Source organism: Molothrus aeneus, chromosome 17 (assembly GCF_037042795.1).
Source record: "Molothrus aeneus isolate 106 chromosome 17, BPBGC_Maene_1.0, whole genome shotgun sequence".
Classification (NCBI taxonomy): Eukaryota; Metazoa; Chordata; class Aves; order Passeriformes; family Icteridae; genus Molothrus; species Molothrus aeneus.
In genome coordinates, this window is record NC_089662.1 from 8954990 (window position 1) to 8972750 (window position 17761).

Here is a 17761-nt window from a genome sequence, read left to right on the forward strand (position 1 = left end):
GCCAACAACAGTCACCCCTCCATCAATTACAACTTCTAACATAAAAAATAAGGAGCAGCATTTACACTTTCACTGAGGTTTGGATGGACAGCACCCTCAGGCACGTGGTGGGGTTCTTGGTGTTGTTCTCTGCAAGGCCAGGAGCTCATCTCTGATGCCTGGGGGTCCCTTCCAGCCCTGGATGTTCTGTGGTTTATGGTTTTATGCCGTGGGAAGGGCTGAGCTGGGGACACACTGGGTTACCCTTTACTGAGCTGCGGGTTGGGGGGGGTCATTTGTTTTGGGTGAGTATCCAGCTGAAATCCCTCTCCCCAAGCCCACAGCCACAGCAGCCACAAAGCCTTTTCCCTGCTCCAAATTGTCACCAGGGCTGGGGACAATTCAGCAGGTGGGAGAAACCCCAAGTGCAGAGAGAACAAAGCTGTGTGGGGCCCTTGTGGTGGCCCTGCTCCAAAGCTCGAGACTTGCCCTGATGAAGACTCTGCCTGAGGCTGAGCAGTCTGTTTTCAGGCTACATCTGTTTTCACAAGTTTTTCTTGAGAAGTTAGTCTGTAAATATGTCTTTCTTTTTTAAAATTATATTTTCCTCTTTTTTTTTCCCTTTCCAGGGAGGTTTGTTAACTATTTAAAGAGCTGTCACTGGGCTCCAATCTCTCTCTAGATACCCTGGAATATCATTGTAGGGTACAACAATGTATGTCCAGAGAAGGATGTCTCTCACCCTGCAATGCTTTATAGGGAAGGTGGCTACTCTCCATAGTTAGAGCTCCTTTTTTTAAATGAGAAGGATCTCCAGCAGCAGCTGGTATGGGTGCAGCCTTTGATATCTGCCCAAAAGAGAGACTCAGACTGGCAGCAAAGCAGGCTCTGCCAGAAAAAACTCCAGCTTGCTTTCCCACTCATTTTGCTGTGCTTCCCCTCAGCTATTTTTGTGGATATTTATGCAAAAGCAAATTTCTCCTTCCTTCAACAGGAGAATCTCCTTCGGACACATCCCAGGCTGCAGCCCTGATTGTGCATTCCTGGCCTGTGCATCTCTGGGGCAGCAGAGCTCACTGCTGTGACTTTGCAGAATCTGTTGGTTATTCCCACCCCTGATCTTCAGCCCACAGCCCCTGCCCAGGACAGTCTGAAGGGCCAGACCTTGCCCACCAGGCTTCTCCTCTGCTGAGGAGAACCACGGAGCTGAGATGGGAGGGATGTAGAATCCAGCAGTAACAGATGCAGGAGGGAAAGTTGTCCCATCTCTGTGGTGAGGGCTGTTTGTGAGGTGGGTAGGCTGAAGGAGGGAGGGAAGGGGACAAAGGGAACCTGTTGGAGCAAGTCCAGAAGAGGCCAAAAAAATCAAAAAAGGGCTAAAAAATCACAAAAAGAGCATCTCAGCTACAGAGACAGGCTGACAGAGCAGGGGGTGTTCAGCCTGGAGAAGGCTCTGAGGTCTCCCAGTGCCTAAAGGGGCTCCAGAGTGCTGGAGAGGGGCTTTGGACAAGGGGAAACAGCTTCAACCTGCCAGAAGTCAGGTTAGATTGGATAATGGGAAGAAATTCTTCCCTGTGAGGATGGTGAGGCCCTGGCACAGGTTGCTCAGAGAAGCTGTGGCTGCCCCATCCCTGGAAATGTTCAAGGCCAGGTTGAAAAACCTGGTCTAATGGAAGGCATCCCTGCCCATGGCAGGGGTTGGAATGACACATCCTTTAAGATTCTGTCCCAGCCAAACCTATTCTATGATTCTGTGGTTCTAGGAAATGGAAGGTAGGAAGAGCAGCCCATAAGCCAAAGTCCTGGCGCTGCATGAGGAACAGAGATGGACTGTGAGAAAGTAGAGCATGTGCTGTGTGATGCTGATGGATGTTTGGCACAGGGTTTTTTTGGACCCCTTCTCGTCACGTCTGAGCTGCTGCCTGCCTATTTTGAGTGGCCCACAGTGGCTGCATGCACTTGCCCTATTGCCTGTTTAGACTGGGGGTTCATGACCCCCTTGCTCAAAATGTGGCAGCAGAAGCACCAAGGTCACAGCTCCTTTTGAAAGGGGGAGTTTTAGGATTTTTCCAAGCAAAGGGATTGCTATTAGATTGTTGCTGTTAAATCAAAGAGGCCCATGGCTCACAAACTCCCTTTGTTCCTGCTTTCAGCACTCTGAAACCTGGATTGACTGCATGACAGAATGAAATAATCAATAAATAGAGCAACATGGTTTTGTATCTTGGCAACGATGATGCTGCTGAACCATGTAAACTGACTTTGCTCTCCCTCCCTCAGTGCAGAGATCCTGTCTGGATGCAGGAAAGGAGTGATGCTGGTTCTCCACAGTGCTGGGGGACACAGACAGCTCCTTCTCCCATCTCAAGGTTTGTGCTTCAGCAACCCCTGAACTGTCCTTGGGTTAGAAAGTGCACAATAATATCCTTTCCCAGCTGGGATCCCCTTCACCCCACAGTACAACACCTCCCATGTTCAGATCCACAGAATCTCACAGTCCTAGAATAGTTTGGGTTAGAAGGGACCCCAAAGATCATCCAGTTCCAACCCCTTGGCTTAAGCAGGATTCTTGGAAATTTGTTTTTCCTGTGGCTGAACTGCTGGAAGGGCCTCTGAGAGGAAATCATATCCTGTTCAACCAGCCCACTCTTGCAGCAAAAGGGTTTTTTCCTCCAGTCTGTGTTATTTCTGAGGGAGGATGTAGCTCCAGTGCTGATGGAGGCTCCTGCTGCCAGCAGTGGTCAGGGAGAGCATGGCTGCTTCCCTCCCCTCTGGGCCTGAAGCCAGGCAGGAAGGGCTGGAGCCTGGAGCAGCACCAGCACTGCCAAACAGCACATTTTCAGTGTAGTGAAATGAAGAATGAACCTTCAAGAAACCAAGCAGGAAACTTGATTTTTCCAAGGAAACCATTGAAAGAATCAGCATCTTCCCGTAGGCTGCTTTTGGCTGCATTAGATCACCATTTTCCTGGCCACAGAGAGGAGCCCAGGCAGAGCCTGAGCTGGCTCTGTCCATTCAATAAACATCAGTTTCTCTGTGTGTTTCCAGCCTGGCATGTGCAGTGAATGCTCCAAGAACAGCTCATGTCATGCTGATTTCATTCAGTGACGAGGAATAAAAACAGAAACTCTGTAGTCAACATGAAATTAAGATTAATGGCTTTTCAGGTTGATTTCCTCTGTGTGAAACCAACCCCATATTGCGATTTGGCTATTTAATGTTTGCTCAGTGTTAGCCATTAATAGCAACTTCTCCACATGCACAGGTCATTTGCTCACATATTTGGAGTTTCCCCGATCTCAGCCTTGCACCGCTCTTGCTTTGTTTAACCCCAGAGGAAATAATAGAATCACAGGATGGATTGTGCTGGAAGGAACCTTAAATGTCATCCATCCAACCTTCATGACATTAAAATTTCTGGAGATAATCACCTGCCTCCAGGGACCCAGCACAAAGGGGCAGAAAATGAGCCCAGCCCCTGGTGCTGGTGTTTATCCTTGTCCCTGCATTCCAGAGGTGACTGGGAGGTGGCAATGGAAAGCCAACCAGGGCTCTCCCTGTGCTTTGCTTTGGCATCTGCACCGGGGTTTTATTTGCATGTGCTTGGCTGGAAAACTGCATCATCATCTGGTGAGTGTCAGTGATGCCACCCAGCCCTTCTGCCTGGGGCTGTCCCCTAGGAACCGCGGAGGATGAGCTGGAGACCAGGCTGGATGGGGCTCTGAGTATCCTGGTTAGTGGAAAGTCCCTGCCCACAGCAGGGGGTTGAAGCTGGATGATCTTTAAGGTCCTTTCCAACCCAAACCATTCTGTGATTCTGTGAGTCTGTGAGTCTGTGAGTCTGTGAGTCTGTGAGTCTGTGAGTCTGTGATTCTGTGAGTCTGTGAGTCTATGATTCCATGATTCTGTGAGTCTGTGATTCTCTGATTCTGTGAGTCTGTGAGTCTGTGAATCTGATCCCCTGTGTCTGTGATTCTGTGATTCTGTGATTCAGTGATTCTGTGAGTCTGTGATTCTGCAATTCTGTGAGCTGTTGGCTCTGACCAGCCCCATCCATCATGAAACGGTGTCCATCAGCCTCACATCCCAGCTCCTGGTCAGCGTGGATGAAGGAGCCCAGCTGGGTGTGGCCACAGCATGAAGGATCCTGCTGAACCCATCACATGGATAAAGGGAATTTAATTACATCTGTAGGATTTCCATCAATGCTGAGCAGCAGCAGGCTGGGTCTCAGGGGAGATTTTTCATTGTGTTGAAATCTGACTTTGTTAATTACCAGTCTCTGATCTCATTTGGGGGTTGAGTTTATGAAACAGAATCCTTATTTCTCTGACTTCCTTATCCAGCTGGTTTATTGAGTCTTGTACAGGGGATGGTTTGGACCTTAGAAACTCCTAAGGTTTCCTCCCAAGGAGGAAACTCCCACACTTCTGGCATGGGCTGTGCAGGAGAAGCATTGGAGCAAGGGGAGGTGATGGAGATGTGCAGAAGTCCTGGTAAAAGACACAGAAAGACAAACATCTCAGGAAAACTGAAAATGAGGACAAAGGTCTTGCTGCCAAATCATAGCTTATTTTACCCCCAAAGGGAACTCCCCCTTCCCACATGGGAAGCACCCAGAGCCCCAGCCCAGGCAGCCAGGGAATGTTGTTGTGGGGGGCTTTAGCAGAGTGACACCAGCCTTTGGTGCACCCCAGGCTGTTCACTTCCTCATGGGGAAAGCTTCCCATCCTCTGTTTACCCAGGAAGCACCAGATTTGGCTGTAGGCAGTCAATAGAGTGCCTGGTTTTTATCTACACATCAAATTTACTTTCTTTTTTAAAGAGAAAATAGCCACTGAACAGCCCTTGAAGCTTGGGGCTAGTGTCTAATTCCACTTGAAGAGCTTTGTTAGATAATTGCAGTATTTTTCTGAGAGAAAATAGAACAATCAAGGCTTGTAATTAAAAGCCATTCAGGCAGCTTTGATCCTTCTCTCTGCATCTTCACTTACCAAACACAAATGCCAACAAGGACTCATGGCAATATTTACAGTCACTATTTTTGGCCTTTGCCTTTAAATTAACTCCTCTTCCTTGCTTCCAGTCAGAAGGAGGAGGAGGGAGGGAAATGGGGCTTGTGGTTTTTCAACAGGTGTCTCTTTGGAAAGATTTTTTTTGAGGATGCCTATATCATGGAATCATAGAATAATTAAGTTTAGAGAAGCTCAACAAGTCCAACTATCAACTCAGCCACACCACCATGTGCACCACTAAACTAAATGAAATGTCATACACAGAGGTTTTTTGAACACTTCCAGGGATGGTGATTCCACCACTGTCCTGGAAGCTTTTTCCAGGGCTTGACCACCCTCTTGGTGAAAAAATATTTCCCAATATCTAATCAAACCTCCCCTGGCACAACCTGAGGCCGTTTCCTCTCATCCTGTCACTCTGTGATGACAAACCTGGAGCTCCTCTGGAGGCCTCAGAGCTGCCATAGAACAAATTTATCACCCCAAAACTGCCTCCAGGCACAACCTCAGCTGCAGTGGTGGTGTGGATGGGGCAAGACCCACACACTCTGCCCTGGCCATGGACAGGGAGCTGCCAGGGCCGTGTCCCACAGCCCACAGAGGATCCTCAGGTGAGCTGCTGGGAGAGGGAATCCAGCCTGGGAAGTCCCTTCCCTTCAGCAGCAGGTGGCAATGTCAAACCTTGATGTGCTGAGACCCTCTGAAGGCACCAAACTGGGCTTGTTTCTCCCAGAAATGGCAGTAAAGCCAGTGGGTCACCATTTCCTTGGGTTTATGGTGGGACCATCAATGGCTCATCAGAACCCAGGGGCTCCCTGCAGTCCCAAGGAAACAAGGTGAGTGCTACAGATGTCAGGCTGTACAGGGAAGGGGCAAATTCTCTTTCTTGGCTTGATTTGAACACTACCTTCTGGATACCCTTCTGCTTCTCATCTTTTACAGTCCAAGTTTTTGCTTATCCACGTTTAATTTTTATTTTCATATTTTTCTCACATCAAGATGCTTCTGAGAGCCAGGCCTTCAACTCTCAGTGGGGTATTATTTCTTTTCTCACCCAAAAATCGTGACCAGCCTTAGGGAGGCGGTGTGAGACTGTGTAAGACCCAGGGGATTAGAGCTTCCCGGGAGAACAAGCTGCAGCACGGCTTGGATGAGGACAATTGATCCAAGCAGCCAATACTGCTGCAGCACGGAGACTTTAAAAGCAACAAATCTGCTTCCGATCCCCCTCCCTAGCTGAGATGCCTGCATGGAAAGCCTGTGGTGGGAATATGAGCCCTAATCCTAAAAGTGGGAATATGAGCCCTAATTCCCGTTCCAGGGCAGGAAATGGCTCCCGGGGAGGATGGAGCAGAGTCCTCCAGGGCCGTGTCCTCACGGGTGTGACAGAAAGAAGGCGATGCCTCCCCGCAGCAGGAACCTGCAGCCGCAGCGGGCAGGAGCAGCAGAGAGGCTTCAGCTCCTGCCGTGCCCAGGGAGCTGCGTGGCTGCCCCGCGCCTTTGCACCCATTAACACAGCACACACTGTCCCACAAGGAATTCTCCTCGGCTTTGGGGCTGAGCTGACTCTGTGCATGGCTGGGAAGGGGTTAGGAGGAGGAGGAGGGAACCCTGGGGTTCCTAATTCAGCCTCCCTGCAGACCCCAGACGGGATGCTTGCTTTAGGAGGGGATTGATACTAATAAAGGGTGAATCGTTAGTGGGGTTTCTTTCCCTGCTTCCAGTCCTCAGGATGCAGCCGATGTGGGCTGGTGTGACAAGCCAGCCCCAGCAGTGGGAGGAAATTCAAAGGAACGAGCTGGCGTGCGGGGTTTCCCTGGGGAAATCTTGTGCTGGGAGTGGGCAAGCATCTCCCTGGAGGTGTTTTCTGCTCTCCCAGAAGGAGCTGAAGCAGCCCGGCTTGGGATGCTGTGCTCCGAGGGTCTGCCCAGGCACGGGAAGCCCGCATGTGCTGTCTCCCCGCAGGAGCAGAGTGCCAGGCTGTGTGCGAGGCTGAAGATGCTGCGATGGAGGGGATGCAGCGGCGCTGAGCTGAAAGCAGCGAGTGCCGCTTAGCGCCGCCGGGCTGAACCGCGCCGGGGGCTCCGCGGGAGCTGCAGCCTCCCCCGGGCACGGGAGGGGACCTGGCCAGCCCAAATCCTGCTCCCCTGGGAGCCTGGCACCCGCACGAGCCGCCAAGGCTGGTGTCGGGTGTTTGGCGTGGAGAAAATCGCGGATGCTGCAGGATGCTGCCGTAGGGAGATGCTGAGATGGGGCTGCCCGCGCTCAGCAAGGGAAGGGGCAGGGGATACCAGAAACGTCTGGAAGTGCCCGTGGAGGGTTCAGAGAGGAGGGAGCCAGACTCTCCTCAGTGATGCCCAGTGACAGGAGACACGAATTGAAACATGGAAAATTCCATTAAATCACACGAAGGAAATTCACTGTGAGAGAGGTGAAGTACAGCAACAGGTTGTCCACTGTGGCATCTCCATCCTTGGAGACATTCAAACCCAAGTGGACATGGTGCTGGGAAATTTAACCCTGCTTGAGCCATGCTGTGATTCTGTGACTGTCATGTCTTGTGATTTAACAGAAAAAGCTCCAGCAATATCATTGTGTCTGAAGTGGGTAACTCCTTTCCATGCAAAATAATACAGTAGTTTTCTACTTTTAATAAAATATATTGCCTTTCCTAGAGCCCCAGTGCCAATGAACAGCGATTTTTCAGCTGATTGGGCAGCTTGTGTGAGAGGTGACATAATTTAAGTCAGTTTTCTCACTCAGAGAGGTTTTTCCACCTGGGAAGCCCATTGCCAGCAGGTGGCAACCACGCTAAAGCAAAATTCCTGGAGAAAGGTTTGCCTGGAAGAATGTGTTCTCCTTCATTGTTCTACCACAGTTAGCACCTTTAATATGGGGAAGGCAACAGAGTGATCTTGTATCCACACATCTGTTTTTAGTTTCCTATAAATGAAATTGCCATCCCGAGGAATTGAGGGTTGTCAGTTTTGATGTTGGGGTGCTCAGGGCACTGAATTGCCCCAAGCAGTCTCACCTGGGGTCTCCACCCACACCCACCCACTGCTCTGAGAGCCCATTTAAGCTGAGAACTGCAGCCCCCTTTCCTTTTGTGCTCCCTGTCCTGCACTTTCCTGGGGGAATTTGGCCAGGTAAGAGCCGAGCTTGGTGCCTGGGGTTGGGGGAAAGCTTGAAAGAAATATTTTAGCTAAGACAGCCTTCCTAAAATCAGTAACATACAAACTTCACAGGGGTAAAGGGTGTGAGAATGAGTTTCCCAAGCTTTCCACATGGAGTTTCTGATCTCCAGACTCTCCCAGGCAAGTCCTGGTTTTGTTCAAGTATTTTGACTATTTGTCTGGGAAAGAAGAAACTTTATATCTGCAGTGCTCACTAGAGTTTTTCTTATGGCTTACAAAACACCTTAATTTTGTTACAAACCTACCATGTTTTATTTTATAATAGGCAAAATGCAATATATATAGCAAAGATATGGCACAAGTAGCATAAATTTTCTCTTGTGAAAGAAGGACCAGTCTCTTTATTCCCCCATGACGTTTATTTCATTACTCACTCTTAAATAAATATGTATTTGACACTTAACAGGAACAACTAGCTCAAAATGATTTCTAACACAAGTTCTCACAGTTGTTATAGTATTTGTATGGTGTGCTGTTTAGCACTATTTTTGAGACTCAAATCTTCCTTTTGGTCTAAATTTAACAAGTCAGAAAAGAGAAAATTTGTGGTGGGGTGGAAGATGGACGATCCTTCAAAATGAAAAGGAAGCCATAACACACAGGAACATACATGAACATTAAAAATAGTTTCTTTTCTCTTCCAAATACTTATCCTCTGTTTTACTGATGTTTCATTGAAAGTGCTCATTAAACAATTCTCCCTAATAACTCAGTGATAAAGAACTGAGCTTTGCACTCCTCTGGAAATTGGTCTCCAGCCTGTCTGTGCTGTACAGCAGATGGCAATAAAGGACCACTCTGTGGCAGAAGTACACCCCTGAAAAGAAATGTTCTGTCCTTAATAATTCAGAGGGTGAAATTCAAAATCAGGGTCTAGAAATGCAACTCTGAGAAGCTGATAGGAGCAAAGAGGGGAAATACAAGAGTTGCAAGTGGGCAGGACAAACCCTGCTGCTGCTGAGGGTTACAAACAGACCACACATTACATGTAAACCAAACAAAGACATTGTGCATTCATTGGCCACTCCTACAGTCTGCCAAGTTTCTCCTGAAAAACCCTGGAAGGGCAGGGACCTGCCAGCCCCAAACCCTGTTCAAGAAGTTCTGCATTCCAGCAACTTCCGGAAACTTTTCCGAAAACTGTCGTCCAGGAAAGCGTACAAGAAAGGATTCAAGCACGAATTGGCATAGCTTAGGCTGGTGATGAAGTAGGATATCCCAATGACCATGGAGGTCTGGGGTAAGTCAGTGGTCAAAGCCACGATGGTGGCCAGGTGGAAGGGGGTCCAACAGAAGAGGAACACAGCCAGGACTATGAAGACCATAATGGTGACTTTCTTCTTGGCTTTGTCCAGGGCTCTGGCGTTGGAGTTCAAGTGCATGTTCCTCAGCTTGTAGAGCATCATGGTGTAGAGGATGCAGATGGTGGATACTGGAATGGCAAAGCCAAGGATGAGGGTGTAGATCCTGCTGGCTTTGAACCAAAACCTCTCAGGCTTGGGGAAATTGAGACCACAGCTCTTGATCTCCAGGTCGTCGGTGTAGACATTGGCAAAGATGATGAAAGGGAGGACTATGATGGTGACCAGGATCCAGATGCACAGGCTGACAATCCTGGCTGCTCGGTACGTGCGGTGGGGCATCCTCTTGGACCTGACCGTAGCCAGTACCACCAGGTACCTGTCTATGCTCATCACTGTCAGGAAATAAATGCTGGAGAAGATATTGTAGTGGTCTATGGACAAGATGACCTTGCAGAGGATTTCTCCGAAGGGCCAGTAGCGGAGGAGGTGCTCTGCAATATTGATGGGCAAGACAAGGGTGAACAAGTCATCAGCGATAGCGAGGTTCAGGATGAACATGTTGGTCACAGTCTTCATCTTGGGGGCCTTGAGGATCACATAGATGACAGCAGTGTTGCCTGTGAGCCCCACAGCACAGATCACAGAGTAGATCACGGGCAGGACAACGTAAAAATCAGCTGCCTGATCTTGGAGGGTGAAGTTGAACCTCATGCTGTTTTCCAGGTAGCAGCTGTTGCCTGCATTGCTGCAGGAGCTGTTCGGATCATCCCAAAAGGAGATGTTTCCCATGCCTATTGGTCACAGACCACCCTCAGATACCACTGAAAGCCTTGCTAGCCCAGAAGTGAGAGGTTTTTTGTTTGGTTGGGATATTTTCCCCCTCCTGTGAGAAGCAGCTGTTACCTCATTTAGATGCAGCTTATTTTCAAAGGTGAGTTGTGAGGCTTCATGCACCACCTAACTTACCTCTCCCCCCTTTTGGAGAAGTTAGATTTTGAAGTGATGATGGGAGAAAAAAATGTTTGGAAGACATAAGGCTCCATGAACCAAGAAAACAAGAGAATAATGACTTTCTAAATAAATCAAGGAACTCTTCTTTCCGAGAGCATTCCGGTGAGCTTTGGCTTTTCTTTGCTGGGGGAGTTGAGCGGCTCCTGTTCAGCTGTCTACAGTGAGAGTTCTTCTGGGGCTGACAGGAACAAGGAGGCAGAAGGGGGAATTTCGTGCCTGGCTGGCTGTTCACAGCCCTTGGAAGACCTGAGGGATGGCTGCTGTTTCTCTGGCACAGCTCTTGCTTTCCGTGCCGGAGCAGAAGCGTTCCAGTGGTTAATTAGCGCCTGCCTTTGTGTCGGAGTTCAGGCTCTTCATGGACTGGGATTTCACAAACAATGAAGAAGTTTCTGACACTGCTACTCCCCACTCCCAGGGTCCCCTAGCAAAAGAAGGAGGGGGAAAATAGTTCAGGGAGTATTTCTGAAATTAATGGTTAAAGGGGATTACCCTGCAATCAAAGTTCACCTTTAAGCAAGGGTGGGTTATGAACTTACTCACTCTGAAAACCACCCCCAGTACAAGCAACTGGCAGCACCCCAAATTTGGCACAGACGGACAGACAAACCTGTGAATCTCAGAAGTTGAGGATTAATCAGGGAAGAGGGAGAAAAGTACCCTGAAAGCAAATCCACTTTAGAGACACAGCAGGAATCATCCCACCTGTAGCAGTTACCACATCCATCACTATTGCCTGACCCATACTTCCAAGAATTCCTCCACAGGGAATGAACAAACAACTGACCCCTATCCCCCCACAGTGAAGATCAAAGGTTTGGCAACCGGTCCCAGGCTCTGCGAAGAGAAGTGCCTCACTTCTCCTGCCTTTTGTTGTCGCACAGCAATAAAGTGAGCGGGACTGCTGGTGCTGGGGATGGGGAGTGAAGTGCCCCTTACCTGGGAAGCGGCTCCTCTGCCTCCTCCAGCACCTGCTGCTCTCACTGCTGAGCCTCTTCCCTCTGATCCGAGCTGGAGGAGGGTCTCTGGGCTGCTGACGTACCGGGATTTGCAATCAGATCAACACGATGCTTCAGTGTGTGCGTGTTGTGTGTCTGACCAATTAGCACTTGCTCAGATCAGGGAAGGGGGAAACAAGGGTTTTCTCTCTGCAGGGTTATTGAAATAGTAAATACAGTGGATGTTTCCTTCAGGAATGAGGGAGATGCTGAGGGACACAGGCAGCACCCAGGACTGGCTGAGTGAGGGATGCATGAAACGGTGGGAAGCAGGGGATTAAACTGCTTCAATAGGGAACAGTGGCTGGCTTTAACAAAGGGAGCAGGAGGAGGGTGAGCTACATTACAACGTGCAAAATAAACAGACGTACCTTGCCAGATCTGTGCTGTTTTCAGCTGCTCTGGGGGAGTTTGGCTGAGTTTCTCCAGCTGGGTCTCTGATCTGGCTTTGGAAATTCAGTGAAATCCTTCAGATGTGCTCAGGAGGTGCAGGAGTCCCGTGAAGTTTGTCAGAAATGCACCCCAGGTTATAGAGCAACAACGTAAGATCACTTTACCAGCATGTCCTTAAAGAAGAAAAAGAAAAAGGAAATCAAGAGTCTTTTCATTCTCCTTTAGTCTTTTAAATATTGCCTGACCTCTGTTTTGAGACAAGGCAAGGGAAAACACAGGAATCCATCACTGCCATGCCTGGCTGAGTGCATTTAACCAGGAGGGCCAGCTCATAGATCTGAGCCAGTAACCAAGAAGTGTGTTTGACTTTGCTCCCCTTCTTTGGATGTTTTTATATTCTTCTGGCAAGATTATTGTGCACCAGTAGCTGGGTGGGAGTAAAACATTTCATTGCACTTCTTAAGGCTGTGTCTATAACTGACTTTTCAGCAGATGGGATTTTTTTTTTATGCCCAATGTACAACTCTTCAAGATACTTTCTGTACCTTGGCCAAAATCTAACCAGACATTGGGCTTAAGGAAAATGAAACAGGAATTATATTGTCCAATTATATTGCATAGGAATGATATGGATGACACTTCTTCAGATGAAACACCCCTGGAGCTTTCTTCTTGCCTGTTTTGGGAAAGCTGGTGTGGTTTATAAGGAGTTGTAAATGAAGCGAGGCTTTGGTAGGTCTGCAGGGGGAATGCAGTTTCCAGGAATTGCTATTGTCTTTTTTTGGAGAAGAACATACAGGAAGGCAGAAAAATTCAGGAGAATGTGATGTTACATTTGCTGATCTGTAACTATTCCCTGGGACAAAAGGGTTTTAAAGTATTTTTCATCCACAACTCTTTGAGGCTTTCTGTTTTTCAGCATAAAGTATATCTCTGGTCTCTGGGATAGTTTAAAAGCTGTTCTTTCTCTTCCCAAACTATATTATCTTGGCATTGGCGTCATGCTGCCATGGCCAGGGGTTGTGTGCCTGGGTGCTGTGTGTTTGAGGGGCTGGGAGCTGAGGGGGCTGCAGGAGCTGTGGTGCTGATGATGCTCCCTTGTGCTTTACCCTCTGCCTTGTGCCTTACTCCTCATTATCCACAGTGAACGTGCTCTCCGTGCCTTGGTTAGGATGTGCTTGATTAAAATAACCTGTCAGAGATGAGATGGAGACTAATTAAAGCTCACTGCCTGGTATGGGTAGAGGGGCTTTTGCTTATATGCCCCAAAGAAATTACTGGCACTTGCTTTCAGAGCTCCTTGCCTGGTTCTCCAATAAAACTTGTTTGCTTTGGGGAGGACAATGGCCAACAGATCTAAATTCATGTGGGAAATTGCTTTGCAGTAGGAACTGTTCTACCAACAGAGAAAAATATTTCCTCTGTGTGTTTCTGGGCCCAACCAGGGCCAGAGGCTGTGCACAGGGGAAACAGATCTATTTATATTGGTGTGATGGGGAGTGCTTGGAGAGAATGTTTTACTCTTCTTGTCATCTCTGACTGGGCATCCCTTGATTATAAATGTTACAGTGGCATAAAGCCCTGGAAATCAAGCACTGGTTTGAAGATGCTGCTACAAAGGGCATGAGCTGCTTGGACCTACTTTTGTGCCATCATCAGCACAGTGCAGCAGGGACCAAGATTTTATTCCTGGCAAATCCATGCCATGGAGATGGACTTTGCCTCTTGAAGCCTATGTTCACACTGTGCAGCTTGGGTCAGCTGTGCAAACAAAGAAAAGGCAGTGGTTTAGGGAGGGGGAAATCCCTGCCAATGCTAAATCAGTGGTGCTTTATTGCTTCCCTAAAGCTGATGTGCTGCTGGCTCCAGACAAAGGCCATCCACCATTTTGGAGTTATAGAGAACCTGTTTTGTTGGGCTCCTGCTGCTGCCAAGGAGTCAAGTTCATCTCAAGGACACAGATATACAATCAATAATCTGTTTACCAAAACAAAATGTTCTCGGCTGGCTGTCTTGCAGTCACTGGTTATTAAGGTGATTTATTTGTATGAAGTGTTCAGGCTTTTAAAAGCATTGCAGGTTAATAATAGAATCAGGGAGTAGTTTGGGTTGGAAGGGACCTTTAAAGGTCATCTAGTCCAACCCCCCTGCAATGAGCAAGGACATCATCCACCAGATCAGATTGCTCAGAAATCAACCATCCCACCTGACCTTGAACGCTCCCAGGGATGGGGCATCTACCACCCCTCTGGGTAACCTGTGGTAGTGCCTCACCATCCTCATTGTAAAATAACTTCTTTCTTATATCCAATTTAAATCCACCCTCCTGCTGTTTAAAGCCATTTTCCCTTGTCCTACCACAACAGGACCTCCTGTCCTGAGAACTGTCCAGAACTGATCACATCAAATGGGCCGAAATTGCTTCTGGCAAGGTAAAGATGCCTGGTCAGGCTACTTGCAGGATAACACTCACCCACAAAGCTGGGAGGTCCTTCTGCTTCCCCAAAACCTTCCCACCCCTATTGAACCAGGCTGGCTTAGGCAGGTGATGGTGCTCACCTTATAAGACACCTCAGGGAACCAGGTGAGAGCTGCAGGTGGGGAGGGGTGACTGCAGGTCAAATGTCCCCATCGGCAAACTGGTGAACTGTGGGCAAAGAAAGTGCTTTGAATGGTGATAATTGTCACGGATCCAGGGGCTGGGGACACATCCTGCCCACGCCAAAGCTGCAGTGAAGGCAAAGGGCTTCAGGAAGTGATTTAAGGAAAATGGGAGCCCATAAACGGCCTGTTTTTGTCAGGGAAAGCACATATCAATAACTGCCCCGTCTGGCTCTGCAGGGGAGCAATCCACACAAACCGTGCAGCAATTTCCTCAGAGCAGCTGTGATGGGGAATAAAAGCTGTAGCCCTGGGAGCTGGTGGGTGGCTGGCTGAAGCTGTTTGCTCCCTGCCAGCCAGGAAAGAGGTTGGGAGGCTCCTACAGTGGGTTAGCCCTCATTCCCAGCACTTCTTGGAGACCCTGGCTCTTGTACCACACCTTCCCCAGCCCCGTGGTGCTGCCTGGGGCCACCCAGAGGTGCCACCAGCCGTGGAGGGCAAGTGGCATTGCAAGAGGCTGCCAGGCTGCCAGCAGGAGCTGTGCTGGCAGATGTGTTAATGAAGGGAGCTCTGGCAGAGTACTGGTGACAGTGGGAGCCAGGACACGGTGCCAGTCTTGCTGCAATTAATACAGAACTGTGAGAATTTGAGTGCAGAGGGAATGCTGCTTTAAACACCCTCATTTCTTCTCCCACTCCCCGCTGGTCTGGCTTTGAGCAGCCTTGCTCCAGAGAGAAATTAAAATCTGCTTCCATTCCAGGATGCTTTTATTCTCCAGCATTTATTCCTGCTTTTCTCCAGGGCTGGAAGTGAGTGTGTACTTTGGTTGCTTTGCTGCCCTGAGCCAGCTCAGTCTGTTGAAAGCAGAGCCCTTTGGTAGAGGGAGGTTTCTGGAAGTGAGCTGTCCCTTTTCCAGTGCTGCTCATCACCTTTGTGGGGTGTGAGGGGCTCAGGGCAGTGGCCTGGGCTTCCCTTGTGTCAGTGCTGCCACAAGGAGAGGGCAAAACCTGTCCCACGGCTCTGACTGTGCCAGAGGTGCTGCTGCCTCCTCCTCCTTAACTCTGGAAGCAGGAGAGGCTAATCTGCTGCATCAATCTATGGGTTGGTTAGTCCTCTGGACTTGGAGCTTTTCTGCTTCCCTATCTCAGAATTCTTCCATCAGCCCATGTGAGTGACAGCTTTTGTGTCATTTGCCTGTGGGAGCTGTGAGGAAAAAGCCTTGGATGTGATGGGACCTGGTGCTGTAGTACTCTGGGGTACAGCCAATTGCTTCCTTTTGGAGTTCTCTTGACCATGGATTTATTAACAGGGCTCTGTTTCCTGCTGGTTGCCTTTATCAGATGTGCACAGAGTGTGTGCAAGGGGGTTCCACAACACAGCTGAAGATTAAGACATAAGGAGGAACCTTATAGTTTGAAAGGATGAGAACCAAACCAAAATCAAAGGATATTTTTTGCCCGAAGTTAGTGTGAGTCAGCAGGTAGGAATCAGCTCTTCCCTGGATCCCTGTCCTTCCTGTGCTGCTGGCAGATGAGGGTGTCTTGCAGTGCTGTGATCCATCAGCATTCCTGGCAGGAATATACATGATTTAGTTGCTATTAAGCTGGTTGTAACACAGCTGCTAAGAACCCTTGGTATCTGCCACATCCAAGTGTGAGGAGTTGCCACTTTGACTTTTTTAATGCCATCTGAACTTTCACTTGTGAAAAGTCACCCCTTCTGTCATTGCTTGACCTGCTTGGAAAAGCTGTGAGTCTTTACAAACATCAGCACTGCCACAGGGCTATAATGCATCCTTGGAAAAACAGCCAGGAGCCCTTCAGGGATCTCACCGGGGAGCAGGCTCTGTGCAATATATTCCAATATCTCTAAGCAACAGCTTAATGTGTTGCCTTGTCTGTTTAAGTAGCAGAGCTCCTCTGGCCTAAAAGCCTCATCACAAGAGGGTTATGGAGTGCAAATTGCTGCTGAATGAATTTGCTGCTTTGTTCACTCTGGTTTCCCCTCCCTTTTGTGTTATGACAGTGAAATGACTCATCTTCACCTTAATATTATGTTTTGGAGAAATGGTCCAATATTTTGTACCATGTTCAATGTAAAAAACCCCAAACCAACAAAACAGATGAAATCTGTTTCCTGGAACAACGTTTTCCAGTGCAATTACACAGAGCCAGCACCTTTCTCCACACTCTTTTGGCCAACAGACATTGTGGAGTACAAAGTTTACAATACCATCAACTATTGTATGGAAAAGAGGAAAAAGCAGAAGGCCTGGTTTGAGCTTAGTGAGACTTGATTCTGGCTTTGGACTGCAATGATTTATTACAGCTCTGTTTTACAATTAATGCCAGCCTGACCTACTTAAATAGGACATCATAATTCTTGTGGCCGTGTATGTGGTCATGGAAACTCAGCACTAAGAGCATGAACCATGTTGGTTATGCCAGTGTGATGGAGAAAAATGTAATTTGGATAACTCAGGTGAATTGAGTAAGAAATGGTGTGCTATAAAACTCATAAAAATAATTTAAAATGCAAAAGATAAAAGGAAAAGGGAAGGGATTACTGCAAGATGGGGTTTATGGCTGGTGCTCTCTGCTCATCTGCACCCCATGCTCATGGCCATGGTGGGGATGTTAGGGACTGGATTCAGTGACAGTCAGGAACACCTGGCTCTCCTCTCTTTAACATCTAATTTGAGCCCCAAAGCAAACCCCCAAATTTAATTCCCTGGGGACTGAAGCTGTGTGTGAGGTCTTTGGCTGGGGATTTCACGGCATACTGGGTAAGTGGTAAAAGCCCCCATCAGAAATCATATTGATGCAAATTATAGATAACCACACCAAAAATAAGTTTTGGATGCTTGTGGAGGAGAAGCAGGAAAAGCAAAGAAATAAAGATACTTCTGTGTTTTCCCCAGGGAATAATTTCTGAAGTGCAGAACTCACCAGGCCATGCAGGGCCTCCTGCCAAGGGGAATGATTTCAGACAAGTGCTGACTGCGTGGGAGAAGGTGTTTTGTGGTGGAGGGCTGAGTTATCACTGAAGTTTTTCACTTCTAATACTTGGTAATATCAGTGTCATTTTGTCAGTAAGGAGCACACTCAGTGTCTAAGACATCTCCATCTCCACCTGCTTCACAACTCCACTTGAAGGCAGATGAAAATTTTTTCCTTGTAAATGACCTGTTTTCAACAAATTCTGCAAACCCTTACTGAGGCTCCTTGCCATGAAGTTGATTTTCTATTTATTTTTCCTTTTTTTTT

The 17761-nt window shown here is 48.2% G+C and overlaps 1 protein-coding gene across 1 annotated transcript; it reads right to left on the reverse strand.

Annotated features, from left to right (window-relative positions):
- Positions 1–8529: 8529 nt before the first annotated feature.
- On the reverse strand, positions 8530–11548 carry NPBWR2 (neuropeptides B and W receptor 2). Its single transcript, XM_066561469.1, has 2 exons — positions 11443–11548; positions 8530–10927 (listed from the first exon to the last, which is right to left on the reverse strand). The coding sequence occupies exon 2, from the start codon at positions 10282–10284 to the stop codon at positions 9286–9288; it is 999 nt and encodes a 332-aa protein (XP_066417566.1). The 5' UTR covers positions 10285–10927; positions 11443–11548; the 3' UTR covers positions 8530–9285.
- Positions 11549–17761: the final 6213 nt, after the last annotated feature.